Source organism: Varroa destructor, unplaced genomic scaffold (genome assembly GCF_002443255.2).
Source record: "Varroa destructor unplaced genomic scaffold, Vdes_3.0 BEIS01000001.1, whole genome shotgun sequence".
NCBI lineage: Eukaryota > Metazoa > Arthropoda > Arachnida > Mesostigmata > Varroidae > Varroa > Varroa destructor.
Window position 1 is genome coordinate 57,950,813 of NW_019211454.1, and position 17,419 is coordinate 57,968,231.

The 17,419-nt window shown below is 41.7% G+C and overlaps 2 protein-coding genes across 7 annotated transcripts in view; one reads left to right on the plus strand and one right to left on the minus strand.

Annotated features, from left to right (window-relative positions):
• The window catches only part of LOC111249814 (LIM domain transcription factor LMO4-like), a 126,037-nt gene extending 110,302 nt beyond the window's left edge, over positions 1-15,735 (plus strand). The window contains exons 5-6 of the mRNA XM_022804457.2: positions 8,097-8,252; positions 8,576-15,735. Coding sequence (XP_022660192.1) covers positions 8,097-8,252; positions 8,576-8,720 — 301 coding nt within the window. The 3' untranslated portion in view covers positions 8,721-15,735. The remainder of the gene's footprint in view (positions 1-8,096; positions 8,253-8,575) is intronic.
• Positions 13,958-16,956, minus strand: LOC111249996 (mitotic spindle assembly checkpoint protein MAD2A-like). 6 transcript variants are annotated; one of them, XM_086977318.1, is made up of 5 exons: positions 16,796-16,956; positions 16,138-16,248; positions 15,550-15,734; positions 15,006-15,192; positions 13,958-14,593 (listed from the first exon to the last, which is right to left on the minus strand). In XM_086977318.1, exons 2-5 carry the CDS (start codon positions 16,220-16,222, stop codon positions 14,433-14,435), a joined length of 618 nt encoding a protein of 205 aa, XP_086833444.1. In that variant the 5' UTR covers positions 16,223-16,248; positions 16,796-16,956; the 3' UTR covers positions 13,958-14,432. The 6 variants fall into 6 exon arrangements, with proteins under 6 accessions (XP_086833444.1, XP_022660493.1, XP_086833443.1 ...); XM_022804758.2 differs by having other exon boundaries at positions 16,153-16,248; positions 16,796-16,955; XM_086977317.1 differs by having other exon boundaries at positions 16,712-16,955.
• Between the last annotated feature and the right edge of the window lie 463 nt (positions 16,957-17,419).

Genomic DNA, 17,419 nt, shown 5'->3' on the forward strand with positions numbered 1-17,419 from the left:
GTATTGTTTAGCACTTGAACAATAACGTAAGAGACAATTATCATTGTGGTTTCTAAAGTGACATGAGTAAGCGGCATCGTATCGGTATCTCGTATCACGATATCAGGACTAATTAGAATTGGAATGGATGTAGCGAAGGCAGCAGCTTTGACAACCAAGCAATTATTAGGTGTTAAGTACACCTCACTGGCGTTCGTCTTTTCCTTTCTTGATTATGGCTCGTTTCCTATCGCCAAATTTCTCATCCTTCAGTACTGTGGTGCGCATGTCTAAGTTCCTGCGTCTGTTGGTATCAATGGCGTGAGTATCTGTGTTCGTTGGTGGCCTTCTCTCCTAGCCCTTACCGTAACCTTGCATTCTTCCAGCCGCCCAGCCTCTGCATGCGGCAACAATATGAGAGCAGAGTGAGGTAGCAAATGTCCTCAGTTGCCCAAGTATCCTCTACCCTGCCAATCCGTCTTCCCGTGCATGACGAGTCCATCCTGGTGGTCATTTCCCTGTTTGTCGTTCTGCTGATTCTACTTTTCACCCTCCCGCATGAAAAAGCAGTAGCAAAGAAAAAGCGGAGGATAGAGGAAAGGAGGCAACGACATCTGACCTTGGTAAACACGATCATATCGTTGGTAGGAAATAGAGGAGTGATGTATCGAGTGGTCGTTATTAAATTATGTTGCTGCCTTAGCCTCTACTGCTGGTGATGGTGATTATAGTGGCGATGGTTACGATGATGATGTCGCTCCGGAAGCGGCACAGGTGCTTATGTGGTAGTGGCAACGGCAGCATCTATGACCATACGCTCGGAATAGGCCTTCATATGACTCCTCCTCTCGACCCCTTTCTTCTTTTATACCTATCCGATTCCTGCAGCTCGTTTAGCAGCAGGGCCACCTTTTGCCCCTAGCTCGGAGAGCGGCGCCACGACCTTCAAAGCTACTGACTGTATCACCTATCTTATAGCAGAGCAAGAAACGACCGAGAGTCCATTAGGATGTTAACAAACGTTAGCGCCGCAGAGACGGCAGCAGTCAGCAGTGTGGCTGGCCACTTTCTTATCTTATGTGGCTGCAGGTAGTGGAGGGGGCCGTAGGACCCGCATAGATACGAAACAAACATCTATCCCTCTTGGGCCGTGATAATAACTGTATTCAGCGATGCTCAAAGGAGTACGCTAACCGATGCACGACTGGGCTATAGGAGTCGCGCGCTTCGCAAAACAACCTCAGCCCATAACTAAAAGAACAGGTAGATGGACTAAACGGTCAATGTTAACCGATTGGAAGGTTACTGTGTATTGCATAATGTATTGCCCAATTAGACTATCTGAGTCGCTCCTAGCCAGTGCTTAGCAAATGACTGGTGACATAGCAGACAAATACTTGTCTGAATCACGGCGGAATATACTCAAAAATAAAAGCAAATAATTCAACATCTACGCAACTAGCTCAATTGGCGTGTTCATTGGGTAAATGTGTTACCGTGCAAATGTTCGTTAATTGTGCGAATAAGAAATGAGTGTTTTCGTCGTGGCTTCGCGCACCTTTGGTACGTGCGTACCCGCCTGGGGTCAAACGTTTGTACAGGTTTATTAAAAGAGTTTTCAAAAACGCTTTCAAATCCCGCTTTGGCCAGGCGTTTCGCATTCTCTCCTGCAGACAACGAACGGACCCTTATGCCGCTTTAATCGCCTTAAGTCGTGTTTACAATCAACGATTACATGTTCATAGTAGCAGATCGCGCAGTCGAATATCTATATATGCTTCTGTTATCAGGTGGTCGCGTATTTATTGTGCAATGGAAGCAATGATACTAGGTGGTTAGTTATACAAATAGTACCCACTCGCTCGATTTAAAATGTAAATCGGGAAAACAGTAAAGTTGGACAACGTGTTTTTTCAACTACATTAAGACAACAGTTGGAGAGCAGCTCGATCGAACATGCCTCTAAAGCCAAAGTCATCGTGTTTGACACGCTATATCGCCTCTAGCTCTTCTGTCCACGAAGAACATGGCTAAAATTAAAAACGACAAAAAAACAGAAAAACGATAGGGTATCTATTCTATGAAAAACAGAACAAGATAAAATATCACGCCGAAATTTGAAAATGTGAAATTAAGCAAACCGCCAGTCACTGTGCTTCATACCGCACTAGCGGCATACTAGTATAACTTGCGGCATGCTAGATGGTCGCTAAAACAATACAAAGTGTTGTTTTTTAATCTAGGAAGCCATTATGTAAATCACGAAGCATAGGCGGTTGTATGTACATGACAAGCTATGAGATCTCTTCTTAGAACAAGATGATGCGGTTAACTATTGACCCAAAAAACGCTGGCGTAAGCCACTGCCGTATCACTGCCGATGTAAAAATATTGACCTACTTAAACCAACTGTTCAAGAAAGACACCGGTACAGACTAGACGAGTGTGATATTAAATCGTGTAAGTCTTCTATAAGTTGCTTCGAGGAACACAAGACCTTTTATGCCATGTACCGTTTAGATCCTTGTTCGTCTTTGCTGTCTCATATTTTTGACAGCATCAAACACTATATATATAGAATCACCATACATGGAACACATCCAAGGATTGAGTGAAGGCGACGCAAGGTGTAAAATCTTCTACGATATTATGTATTGTAGAATAACTGATCCCATTATGGAAATTCTACGTACTCTGTGATCTCTCAACAAATATTCCCACGATCTGTCGCATTCCTGCCCAAATATTATTGGTAGTAGAATCTCACATACGAAAGAAATAGGGGACAAGAAAGGCTTATCGCGGAACTCTCACTTAAGCGATACAAATGCTGTAGTCATTCCTTTATCAAACAGGTGAAATAATGTCGTTAGACGATGACAGTTCTCCATGTATCAGTACTTCCTATGGCTTATTTTTGGTTAGACGACCCTCCCGCCTTCTGATCTCCGCCACCATTTGCCTATTGTCGCTTTTTGCCAGCTTCCGACTATGCATTAGAAGTTTCGACAAACGCTTGCCTCAACCTTAGCAGCAATGGTTTTCTGCACTCGTCTGGTTTAGCTTGTGGATCGTGTGAGTCGCCGTTCGGCTGCGTTTGACCCGTGCCGGATGCGTTAAGTCTATCTTCGTTTCCGAGAGAGGACAAGCTAATGTATTTCTGCTCTTCTCGCCATCGTCATTGCTGTCTTTTTCACTTTTCGCACACAAGAGTGTCCCTTCGACGGCAGTCGTGACTATCTTTCGTAGCACGCCTTTCGCCCGCTTCTCTTATGTATATTCCCTCCTGCCATAGCAGAGCTAGGCAGTCGCGTACGTTCGCTCGATTCTCATGTGTATCGCTCAGCTTTTTCTTTCTCGGCAGCAACTCAGAAAGAAAGCTGATACAAAAAAAAACACAAATACGCGAAGCTGGTTGGAAGCGGGGGAACAATTAGTTGCAGCTACAGCATAGATAGCTGCAGTGTGACGTTGTGGAAGCTCACGGGGTATAGAGGGAGATCTGGGGGGACGAAGGGGTTAACACACATACACAAGCACTCAGGAACCTACTATACCTACGCGCAGGGACAGAGATCCACAGAAACGGCACTCACATAGAAACAAGTGGAAGGACCCATACGCAAATCGCACGGCGTACGCATTCTCTTTGTGTCGACTTCGCTCGCAGAGGCATATATCCAATATGTTTGGAGGTCCCATCACGGTAGGGGGACAGGAAGAAGGTTTACTCCACAGGCCGTGAGCACAGCTCAAGCCATTCACTTGGCATGCATATTAACATAGAACACGTATTAAAGCACGCACTTATACACAAACACAGCTGAGAAGGCTCGGGATGTTGATATATGGAACACCCGTATTGTGTCTGTGTTCTCTTCTCTATCCACCGTGTCTGCGGCCGCGTCGGCGACGCGGCTGCTAAGTGGTCCCTGTGTCATCAGGTAAACCTATTGGAGAAAACGACTTTGTCGACGATGGCAGCAGTAGCGGTTGCGGCAATTATACTCTCGATCTCGAGTGCGACTGACAGTTGTCGCTATTACAACGTTTACTTCACAGTATAAGAAACATGAGTGTTATCCTGCAGAAGCTGTCCGGAGACGCTATGGCTACCTACTGGTTACCGCTTGCACACACATACTAGCGTATAGACGCGCTGATACAAAGGAAATAGGGCAGGTTACCAAGACAGCACATGTCGTATGCCTTGCTTAATTAGTAGCCATACGAAAATATATATGTAGTTCACTTTATTAAAAATTATTACAGTCTGCCTATTACATGATGGTGTTGTTTGCTTTACAACAATGTTAAAACCTATTACCTAATAAGAAAAATATGTACCTTATATATCTTTTGTTTTGTATCAAATGTGCAATCGTCGCTGAATATCAGCTTGTCTTTTGCCCATCGCTATCGATATAATAGTACTATAATAAATTGAACATCATTTATCCAATTGTGCATGAGGTCAGTGTGTTCGAGACGACAAAAGGTCCTCTATAGATTCTTACTCGAAAAGTCATAAAAACGTAAATTTACCAAAAAAGCTTTTCAATAAGCAGACTTCCAAAAAACTGATAACTTTTGAGGACTATGATTTCACTTAAAAAATCTTGACGCTCTATTGCGTGTCAGAGCAAGGTCAGGTGCGGATTTTTTGAAGCAGATCGAACTCAATATGAAAGCATTGTACTAAGACCGTTTATAAGCATTGGTTTTTTGCGCGACAGCGTTAACACTAACGGAATTTCGGCTTAACAAATCGAATTAAGAACGGTAGGCCTTTTTCTACAAAGATGTGTATGGGAGCCTAAGCGTGAATGTGCGGCCGTATATGTGTAACTCGGAATTGGATGGCTTAGGGGTAGAGCAGAGGGGGACGCGGCTGACATGGAAATAGCTGGCAAGGGACGAACTTCCGTAGGGCAGTGGAAAAAGGCGCGCCTAATCCCGCACTATTCTCAATAAACCTATTGCTGAACGAGGTGAATGGGTCGAGAGGATGAACGGTGGCTGGAGGACTGGCGGCCGAGTCAGCGAGTGCGTATTATTAATTCACCCAACTTTGGTTGCTGCTACTCCAGCACTCATAGTTCCAGAGCTCACTATAGCCTCCATAGTTCCCCGTTGCTTCTGCCGAAAAGCCTGGCTCTGCTTCGTTTTGGTCCCGATGCTATAGGTGCTCGCGAACGCTCCGGTTATAGTGTTGTGGGACATTTCTTGGCGCAGACACCCAACGCACACGCACACTTAGAGGCTCGTCAGGGCCCGCCTGCTGGCCGATGTTTGGCTGTGCACCGGGACGCCGATCACACGTCAACTGCTGATGCCATTGCTGCTGCTGCTGCTGCTACGTCGGGATGCAATATCACCGCGAAGGGCCATGGCCGACCGATTGGTCGAGTCACCCACTTGCCGTCCAAGGATAGCAATACAGACTGGGTCGTCGCTATTGAATTGCTGTACGATAGCTGCGATACGGCGGCAGGAGCGCTCGACAACCGCCTGCCACAACCTGTAATCCCTCTATACACACGTACATACATTATATATGGTTCTATATATCAATATTGCTGCGATTGTTGTTCACATTACTGATATCGTTGAATATACATAAATATAAAATAAAAAAAACTGGAGGGTCATCTCATTAGTAACCGATACGGCATCTGTCAAGGGGTTTTCTATTGGCTCGCTTGGCTAAACCAGCGCCTCAGTCAGTCAACCTGATTCAAAGCCATTCCTAAGGCTCGAACAGCCACAAGCGATCCGCCAGCGTCGTTACCTAAGCGCGTCTAGACATCGATTGATTCTGTTCCCACGTTTAGCCCGTTTTCGGCGTTTGCGACGTCTGCTTAGCGTAGTTTGTTCGGGTAAGACGGCTGCTTCCGCTGGCCGGCCAGTCTCCACTATACAGCCACTAACTTTTTTTGCAAAATAATGATGATCGCTAGGGCAGCATTGCTGCCGCGCTGGTACTCTAGCGGACACTACTGCTGCCGATGACGACGACGACGACGACGACGCCAATCCTGGAAGCAAATCTCCATCTTTTATTGCGTCTCTCATTAGCAATAGCAGCTACGCGATAGCACGTATTAGAAATGCAAAAAAAAAATTATACCAGCATTGAGTAAGTACTACGGCCGTTCACGAAAGAACCTGCAAGACGGAAACAGTAGCAGCAGCCGTTGACGTGTCCGTGTAGACTGCATGCAGTTGGAACAGCTACGACTGCGATGACCGTAGTGGTAAGGGCGGCGCCAGCGATTGAACCACCAGCAGGTTTGGCAGGTATACCGACGAAATGCTGCCTTGGAGCGATTACATGGACCTCTATGTGAGTCGGGCCCCCTTGATGTTAGTGACTGCTACGGCTACGGGTAGACGGTGAACAGAACAAGAGAAATCGAGGAGGACTAGTAGAGACCGATAGCGAGTGCGAGGTAGACGAAATTGCTTCTATTCAACCTTCTGCCACTATTCATTCATTACAGCGCTGCCGAGCTGCTTGACTGTCAATAAGCCTGTGTGGGGTGCAGCGGACGCTGCTTGAAGTATGCCATACGGGGGTTGCCGCTGCTCACTATTTCGTTATCCTCGTGACTCCACTAGCGACAGTAGGTTCTTAATGGCAATACCATCTACTGCGAAGCGACAGCCACGGCAGATATATAAACCTTCGTTTTATATGTTATAGTTGTATTACAAGCTTTCTAGTGAAAAGAGCGAACCGGACCGAACGTTAAGCAAAAAAAAAACTGCAGGGAAAAGAGGCTCGGGCCGTGGCACAAGGATTTCGGAAAAGTGTACGGGGAAAGGAGCAATATAATATCAATCATGCCAATGCATCGTACGCGAGTTTTCCTCGCTTCTCCCTTCTTTTTCTCCACCACATTTCCTTTTTCCACTGTGGCTCACTTCTTTCATCCTCGGCTTCCAGTAGCGGCTATCTTTCTACACAGTCCTGGTTGCTTTCTTTTTTGCTTTTCTTTATCTTCATGTATTTCAATACTACCGACTATGCGCTTGTGAAGGCACTCGTGTGTAGGCCCTAGACCACCCCTTATTATCCGCTTAACGCTAGAAAGAGAGAGATGCCGGAGAAAGGGAAATCACAAGAAATCGTTTGCGAAAATGGCTGTAGCGACGACGACGAGGGAGTAACAGGACGAAGGAGCAAAAAAGAGTGAACATAGTAAAACTCTATGAACAACGACGAAATCAGAAGCATTGTGGTCAAAAGCGGGTGTTAACAACTCCCGGAAAAAAGGGCAGCCACACCGACAACAATGTTTAGAATTCCATTACAATAATAACAAATGCAGTGACGACGACGACGACGACACTGGTGCTGCAATTACGCTTGTGGTCGGTATAATAACAGCACCCTACATATCTAGTGTCATCATAATATTGTCACAATACATACACTTTGTAGTGTGTATAGATTTTTTGCGTGTATGCAGAGTAGTGGGCTGCATCGAAAGCTTTTTATTACATCCATAAATTATCTCTGATAAGGGTGAACCTGTGAGATATCTGTCGTTATGTATGGCAGCATTAACAGTGATAAAAACAAACCATTGATCGTTTTTGGTATGCCCCTATGAGAAATCGCGTTCGACAATGTTATAAATTTGAAAACAGAAGAGAGGTTGCAAAGCCAACACGTAGAGCAACAAATTAAATGCACCTATCCGAGTTCAGTGAAGCTTAAACTAGCATAAAAGATGCTCAATTGAACATTGAACAGGTGATATAACGAAACTTTAATTACCGCAATGTTCCGTAGAATAGACAAATAGACATCAAATATCATATACCCTGGATTCGATTCCTAGCTGTGAGAGTCAGTACTTCGTTACTCTTATTCAATTTGTTAATATCAGCAGACTGTGCAGTTACCTTACCCCGCCTGGAATATTATTACACTCCCTCCCTATACTTAAAATGATCGCCGCGCCACGGGCATCAGGCCTGAGGCGGGGATATAAGTGCTGCGAGGTTTTAGTCCTGTGCGGATTTCTACAGCCCATTATACCCTACCACCTGTGCGATAGTGTTCTGTGTTAAATGGGTAGCCTGAATTCATCTTCTCTTGGTTTCAGGCATTTTGGATCGAGTGGAGTATGTTCCGCCTGCGGACAAGGAATTCCTGCGAACGACTACGTGATGCGAGCGCCATCTATACGTGGCGGACAAGTTTACCACCCTAAGTGCTTCTCCTGTGCCAAGTGTCACAGCCAGCTGAAACCCGGTGACAGGTAAAGCTAATTTCGTTCTGTTTCATTTTAGAACGTTTACATTTTAGAACGATCCATTTTTAGCATATAATACGCTATTGATGAGATCCGGAATACGACTTATATTTATGATACACCTTACAGTAAAGCGGAAATAGTTAGCTCTGCGACCCGAACGGACTTGAAACTAAGCGTCTCACAAGTTTCCCTAACCCGTTTTTATGTCCTTATATCCACAAAATAATTAGCCGTTCCTAGTGTCAATATTAGCAGGCAGAAAGCCGCAATGCACCAAGGCACAGCCATATCTTACAAGTCATTTCGTTATCCTTATTCCTCGGCAGATACAACCTGGTGAACGGGTCTCTACTGTGCGAGCAGGACTCGCTGAAGATGCTCAAGACTTCCACTGGCTCAGGTCGGGGCCGGGGCCGAAAGGCCAATAACAATCAGAACAGCGTCACCGGTGGCCAAGCCATTAAGGTGTGACGCTCGCGTGCAGGCAACGCCCTCAAGCGGGGGGCCAGCTTTGAGCAACAACAACAGCAACAACAAACAATGCTGCAGGTGCAACAAGTTCAGCGAGGAGGCATCGGGAATATGTCTCCAATGTCGCAGCAACTGATGGAAGAGCAAAGCCCATTGCCCCCCCCGCACCAACATCGCCCCCCGCAACAACAACAACCGCAACAAGCTGGATGCAGCTACCAGAGCTTGTAGGAAAGAGAGAAAAATAAAAACGGAAAGACAGACACACATACATGCAGACAGCCAGACAAACGGCCAGGCCGATCCGTAGCTACGAACTGGAAATCTACATAATCTGAACCTAAGTGAAGACCTTATCGAACATCTCAGAGTGACCTTTCTGAGGACCTGATTAGAACATGGCGTAGTACAGAGAGGCAATGATGTTCAATGCTGCGTAGTGACAAAGTACGCCATTAACAACCATTTGATTAGCCAAAGGCTCTTTAAGAGTGAATCAGAAGTCATCACGTGGAGGAAATGGTTGGCTGATTGGTATAGAGAATGGTCTCTAAAAGTTATTACGACATGAAACGGGCGCTTACAATAACAGCCTTCAGTGCTTCCCGTTTTCGTATAGCTTTACGAAGCCTCTACCACTTTTCGGGGCTTTGCAAGACAAAATCAATACGCAGTCCTGTATCAGATAAGAATCACGATATATGCGTAAGCACGTATTACGTCAGCTTGACCGGACGTCGATTGGTCGATCGTAAAAAACCATACGGTGAAAAAGACACCCATCGTATGATTAGAAGTGATAAGGCTGATGGCGTGATTTGACAGCAATCCAGTCACGAGTACTATGGGTGGATAGGCACAGCTGATCATCTTTAGAAAAGATTTGAACACAGTTTTAACGGATAGAAAAGAATGCGACCGTAAAAGATCAGTGATGACTAGAACAGGATCCTGAGTTGAAAAGTTAAAAGTAAAGCGAGGCAGAGCGACGGAAACAAAGAATGACGTGAAACTAGCGAGAACAAAAAAAAGAAGCTGGTGCTGCGAGGCAATCAAGTCGAACAAGGGCGTTGTCTGTGATACATCTTCATGCAGCCACCTGCAGCCATGAAACGACCAATAATAATAATAATAATAATAAAAATAATATTATTAATGATGCTACTTCTACTACTACTACTACTGCTGCTACTACAAAACATTAATAATGGTCAACAGAGGCTTACCACCATCGTCTCGTATGCAACGAAATATGACATAAGAGAAAAAACAGACCGAACATGTCGCTGAAATTGTTACACCCATCGAATATAGATATTTATATAGGAAAAAGTTCTATGTAAACAAGTGGATCATGCAGCAGAGCAAAAACTACAACAGCAACTAATGAAATGAAGCGGACAGGTACACACTTTCTTTTAATGTTTTTAGCGCCAAATACCGATTTCGTATGCATCTATAGCGACGTACGATGTATGACGCTACGTAACTCGTAAAACACATATTTAGGGTGCATTCGTGTGCGAGCCACATAGGTCAAAAGCAGTGTAGAGAACCGAAGTTTCAGTGACTATCACGACCAGAGTGAATCATAGAAATGAAATAGGATTTTTGATCGCGGCAGGGGGAGAATGGCTGAAAAGGAAAGTGTTGAAAAGATGTGTCCTTGCCGTTGGCCAGATCTATGTATGCATTGTACACCAAACTCAAACGATGACGATGATAATTGCAAACACCTTGCTATTTGATAAATGGTAAATTATTACGATCGTTCTACTAAATGAAAATGGCTATTACAATTATAAATCTATGACCACTTTTACCGCCGCTGACGGTCCTGGATGACGATCACTTTAATAAATGGCATTCGCGGCAGCGATTGCGACGAAACGACGACGGATGGAAGAAACGCAAGTGTTACTGATGGCAGAGTATGAAACTATCGATCGGTTAACTGATTGATTGACTGATTGACTGACTGACTGACTGACTGACTGATTAATCACAAAGGGATGGTAAACAAACGTAAGAGTGAAAAATGATGATAAAAGAACGAGAGAATAAGGAAAAAAGATAGAGAAATATAGAACCTCTGTACATAATGTACATTCTCAAACCAGTAGATACCTTGCCAAGCATGGTGCGTGCGATTGGTTGTTCGATCTGCCACCGCCGCGGTCTTCCCAAGGGCCAAGTGGATACTTGAACCTGTAGGGCGCCTCGCGAAATTGTACTGGTGTCTTCTATAGATGGCCGGTGCCGAAAAGCCGTTAGCTTGACACGGCTATTTAGGCGATGCGTTCCGTGTCCCTTCGTGGCGGTGGCCTGAAAAAGGTAGAAACAAAAAGCTAAGCTGTTCGAAGATAGGGAGATCGGGTAATGGTGAAAATTAGAGAGAAATACACGAGGCAGAAGGCGAAGATGAACCACCCGTGTGGCTTTTGTGGTGATGTTATTCTATAGCAAGTCGTAAAGCAATATACGAAGGCGCGATTCTAAGGACGACGACGACGACGATGATGAAGATAATGAAGACAAAGACGATGTGAAGATGGCGAATGGGACGATATAGATATATAAAATGACGATTTGATGATATTAATATTACTATGAATAACGATGATGATGACGATGATGATGATGATGGGAAACAACGCGTTAGCCGGTACATCTATTGCAAACAGAGGCAAATCACTTCAGAGTAACAAATAGCACTTGCAGAAGAATAATAACAAAATTGTCTGCTATATAAAATGAATAGATGTATATCTCCAAGAGGAGGTGTATCGGATAGATGTAAGCGGTTGACGCATCTTGCAGACCACCAACACAACTTTAAAACGGCCGACAACAACAGTTTACACTTCCTTGTTGATTCACAAGCACCCATACAACACTACACAGTTTGCTCATTTTAACTTATTATTGTGTCATGTGTCGACGAATGCAGAGCCGGAGATTAATAACAATCGTAATAGTAATGATGGTAACGATAATTATGAGCACATTAAATCGTAAAGGAGTTATTATTATTATTACTTATATGGTGTACCATTACGAAAGGATACACCACCAATAATATTATTACTATCATAAACACGAGCGGCAGGCTGCGAAGGGAAGCACCAAGCAGACAAAGCATCCTTGTGCCACACCTCTACCGACAGGAAACAGAACGGATAGAGTACACCGGGAAAGAAATAAAATTTCGCAAGGATACGGAAGTTAACATGAAGCTATAGAGGAGAAGCCGAATCGCGAGATCAATGAAACACAAGCAATGTCATTATAATACGATACGCCTATCAACTGAAAGGCGAGGGGTAATAATATATTTCACATACACTTGAACACAGCATGAATGAAACAACACATTTGTAATAAAACCAAAATAACAAATAGAGCCACATCGGTAGATGCAAATAACAATCGAACTGAGAACACATTATGCGTGAGCATAAGCGCCGTGTTGTTGACGTTACGCAGCTGATGATTCAATAGAAGGACAAACAAATAGTCAAGCAGACGAAGAACACAAAAAAGCTGAACAGGAAACACGAGCAAAAACAGGAAAATAATAATGTAAGAAAAGGAGAAACGTAGAGCAGGGGAAAAATGATGTTTTTCATTGTTCTAGGAAATGTGGCGCGCTGCCGTTACACATTTAAAAAAGGCTAAAATATCTTACAAAATTATGTGTTTCTATTATAGGTACTGGTTCGTTGACGCTTTTTCAAGAATAGCAATGACGACGATGATAATAATATATTTCAATACTAACCAATGACAAAGTCCAGAACTAAAAAAAATACAAAGCGATCAATAGCTTCAAATTTCACTAGCACACTTTGCACGCAGGCGAAATCGTAATTGTTTCAGAGATCCTTTGCGACAGAGAAATAATTGCGACAACGGACATTACCTGGGACTCATAGAAGGCACAGTGAACGTAATAGATTACGTTTAGCGTTGTCGAACTATATACAGATATGACCTTTTCTAGAGTAACCTTCGTCACAAGTGTTTCGTGTTTTAACTGCGATAACTTGTGAATCCTTCAGGTTTGAGCCAAAACAGACAGAACGTCAGAATAATGCCTCTCTTGCATCCGCCACACCATAACTTCACAACCCACCAAGGAGTGCTGAACTTACAAACACACACCTGTACATCAACAGCTACACACGAACCACAATAGCAGATTGATAACACTGATTCGGATTTTACACACATCTGATACGGAGAGAAAACTCACATTGATGAATATTATGGACGACGACGATGATGATGATGATGATGATGATGATGATGGTATAAAGTTATTAATAATAATGAACTGTAAAGACCTTAAATTTACATTAGTTCTTCGTGTCGTCAATTACGTGTCAATCTAGGTAGTAAATAACAAATAAATAATATTATAATCTAAAATTTATACATATCATTCTTATTTCTTTTATTTTCAAAGAGGTATTGACACAACTTTATTTCCAAAATAATGGTTATTATTTTCAGAATTTTTTAAAATTATTTTCAACACAAGAAATGTTCGCATCGATGCGAGATTGTTATGTTCCAAAGTCGAGAAGAATGGTGGCAAGTCTTCTTCCGTCTAAGCAGGCTTCCCACTAAAGCATTATACCTAATATTATGCTTATACTTACTTATATATACATATATATATGTTTGTATGAATAGTGTCTGAATACTTATTTCGTAATTACAACGGCATAATATTACCGCTGAACAAATCTTGTAGCACTTTCCTAACTTTGTCATCTATACGTCATTACCAGATAAGGTCACTAGCTTGTTTTTTCTATTTTAGAATCACGCCATGAGAATAAAGCCTGACTGGAATAGACATACAAGTGCAGAACTCGAACTAGCCATCTCTGACTTCTGGTCTTCTAGACTTTTAGCCAGAACTCTTGCCGCTGAAGGTAACACAGCGTAGCAAACTGCCCTGGCTATTTTAAAAAATCGCCTGTCCTTTTTCTGTTAGTACTGTCAAATATTTTATAGTTTTATACTTCGTAGCATATCCATGTACTTACTTTGGATACCGTAGTTGAATTGCGGCTAATTCTACTTGGGCAAAGGCTAATATGGAGCAAAGTTGGGCTTTGGTTCCTTGTTGGTGAAGTGCAATTTAGCAATGTGATATCTATCTAATTTTGCAGTACATTTGACTCGTATTAATAGCCTTATTTACTTTTGCAGAGATGAAATTATCGTTAGTTTCTCATATTATTATCGTCTTTATTAACATATGGTACACATAAAGCAATCCAACCAGAACATCAAGCAAGCCCATTAGGATGGGGGCAGGAAGGTAATTGCTTGAATAAAGCGCATCGCTAATACATAAAAGTTCTTTCGCTTTGATTTTTTCTATTTAAACTATAAATGAATTTTCGTATCTCTACATTATTACATGGATACATGTACAGATTGACGAGATAAACGGCCTTTTCTTACAGACGCAAGTATATTGTTTCACAGTAGATTAGTAACTCAGGGATTTTCATATTCAACAGCATTACAGGATTTCCTGAGCATATCACAAGTTTCGCTTGTGAATCGAATTTCTCGTTTCGTGAATAAGTGGCCGTTTTCAGGGCCTTATTATCTTATTCTTCTATATACTTAAAATGCTAACGGGTAAACAAGCTGCATTTAGTTTTACATCGATTGTAACACACTTCAACCTTAAAGGTACACAACAGCAGCATCAACTGAATGGATTGAGGTTGAAAAGCTTTTAATCTTTACCGTCTGACCGCCCTCAATCAACATTGGTTGTGAATCTGCCCATAGAGTGTCATTGACCGTTGCATCTTTCTTGGTATATACGAGGAGATCGAACGCCACTGAAATAATGCACGAGTAAATATTTGGAATATCATACATTTTTTTTTATTTTTTGATAAAAATTATATATATAATCCCATTGTTTTAAGCTGTATAGATTCTGAAATTACGAAATACAACACATAATCCTATTTTTCTTCTCAATAAATTGGTACAGTTATAACACATTTTGATATAACTTGAGCACACAATAAAGTTTAATGAACAAAATGTTATTAATAACATATTCGTCATTGATAGTAGCACTGGTAGTGGCACATAGATGCCATTATGTTACTATTATTCGCGGTCAAACGTAAACTTACTTACTTACTTAATACAAAATACAGGTTGAATATAAGTTATTAGAGACTAAAAGCCTATGCTCATTCTAAAGATACGTAAACGAATCTTACGAAACAAAATACTTACGAGAGCCGCCCAGCTGGGGCAAGAAGGTGACGCAAGCAACAATCTGACGAATGATCGATGCGATCTCAGCCTGAATGACCTGTGTACTTTTTTCTTTCTTAACAGTATCATCGACAACGTCTGGATCCGCGTGAATATTAAACTCCCATCGTTCGATAGGCGTTTTAAGCTCAGAATTTGCTATCACCTAGACATGAAAACACGACGTAAATTCGTTTTTATCTCTCGGCCGTTCTAGGTTAAAGAGTACACAAAAGTTGAGGTATTAAATGCACAAACTATTTCCCTATTACGCCATTACAGAAACAATTTAGCCTTTCGTATAATTAGAATTGACATAGTTTCTCACAGTTCGAAATAAAAACAGAGGTCTTTTTTTGTAAATTTATCGACGCAACATGCCAAAAGCAAACTCAAATCCCATAAGCTATGCATTTTTGTGAAAATACTTTTTCTCAAACATACACCATCATTTACCGATACACAATTTAAACATAATTTTCTGCCTAAATCTAATTAAAATAGCACACGACAAATAACATACAAGCACTAATTTGTCAAGGAGCTTTTTGAGGAGGAGTTCTTTGAGCTGTTTCGTGATGCCTTCCAGATATGTTCGTAGGTCTTGATCGTCAGTTACAAGAACTGTCATTCCGTATTTCTGCACACGAGAGAATTTTTCGGGAGGGTAAACGCCGCGCTGGTACAATATACTGTTTACGCTGAATTCTGAAACGAATTTTCAAAAACAACAACTATTGTCCTGAGTAAATATTGCGAGATTAATTAGACCATCAAGGTAGGTGTAAGCTTTACAGCTAGGATATTAAGATGCAATGAAATTAATACATCTTATGCTATGTAATAGTATTTGTGTCTTTTGTAAAATAAAACACACTTTCCCAGTATCCTACACCATCATTAATTATTGTAGTGAAAAAAAAAACAGTATTAATTATAGATTTAGGAGTATCGGTGTTTTAAAATCAACAAGCTATTTTGTGTTCGTCACGCAAACTAAATGATCGAATTTTCAAGGACTAAATGTTTCGAGCTTTACGTTCAGAACCGCCGTTGACGATTATATTCGCAAAGCTTAAATGTTGAAAGTAAAAACGAATTTGAAGCTTACCAAAAATGTTCTTACCAAAGAATTCTGCGACCATCTCAGAAGAACCGGAAAGCGTGATAGCATTGTTCACTTGCGTTGTGGTCATATTGAAATTACGTTAGGCTTAAAATTCTGAAATACGAATAAGGTGAGCCACTTTACAATTAAGTCTCACACGAGTGTCCAGTTTAGCTACGAAAACTCCTAGACAGGACAGCGAAATCATTTTAGGCCGTGCTATTACTTATAGGTTTGAATTTTTTTATTGTATAGCAAATAAACAACCGAGCAGCTCGTATACACAAAGAGAACTTAGCTAATTCTAGAACTATAGCAGATTAAAAAATATCAATCGATTGGAGCTTGTTAACGCCTTAGCCAACAAAATATTACATAATTAATATGAGTAAGACAATAATAATTTATCAAAAAGCCAAATCGAAAAATGTCGCAATAACGCACCTAACAGCAGTGTCCCTTACGTAGTTTCGATTGGAATGGTTGCACTAAGGACAAAGGCGTTCTCACCCTGCTGATTCTCTGAATGGTCGTGCGATTCGGTTGATTATTCTGATTCGTATTATAAAATACTGACCTAAACGAGCTAGTGCGTCACGATTATCGATACTAGTTCATTGAGATAGTTAATGACAATTTAAAACAAGTTTTGCATATCCACCGTTCAGATAAATCCACGTGTTTAATAGACAGGCATAAAGTTGTATGGCACTTCTGTGACCAATAGTTCCTGCCTTGGTAGGTCTTAGTGCGATTTGAAGTTCGAGCAGTTCAACAACACGATTATAAACAACAGAATCTGCTCTCTCTTTGTTGCCAACCCAAGCAGACGAATATCTGTCCTAACGACGGATAGCCAAACTTTTGATGATTTTTGCTGCTGCTGGGGCGGCTGAGATTAAAAGAGGCGGTGTGATAGGCACTTTCAATATATTTCTATGCGTTTTAATATTCGGCTGAAAGTAGCGGAAACAGATGTAATTAGATAAAGTTTCTCACGCTAGACCTAGCCGTATTGCAGAAGGCCATAGGAAAACTACTTTCGTTATTGTTCCATTTTTTTTTTTTACTTTGTAAGCACGGCAAAAGTTCAATTGCAATAATTTTTTTTTCAGTTTATCCAATGGGTACAGAAATGGACAATTCTAATGTTGCGGAAAGATTGTAAACATCAAGTGTACATCTAAAAAACCGGCAAACAGAGACCCTCCGTATAGTATTTTTTCAAAATCCTCACTATTTTTGAATACAAATTTAAATAACTTTTCAGTCTGTGTCATTACGT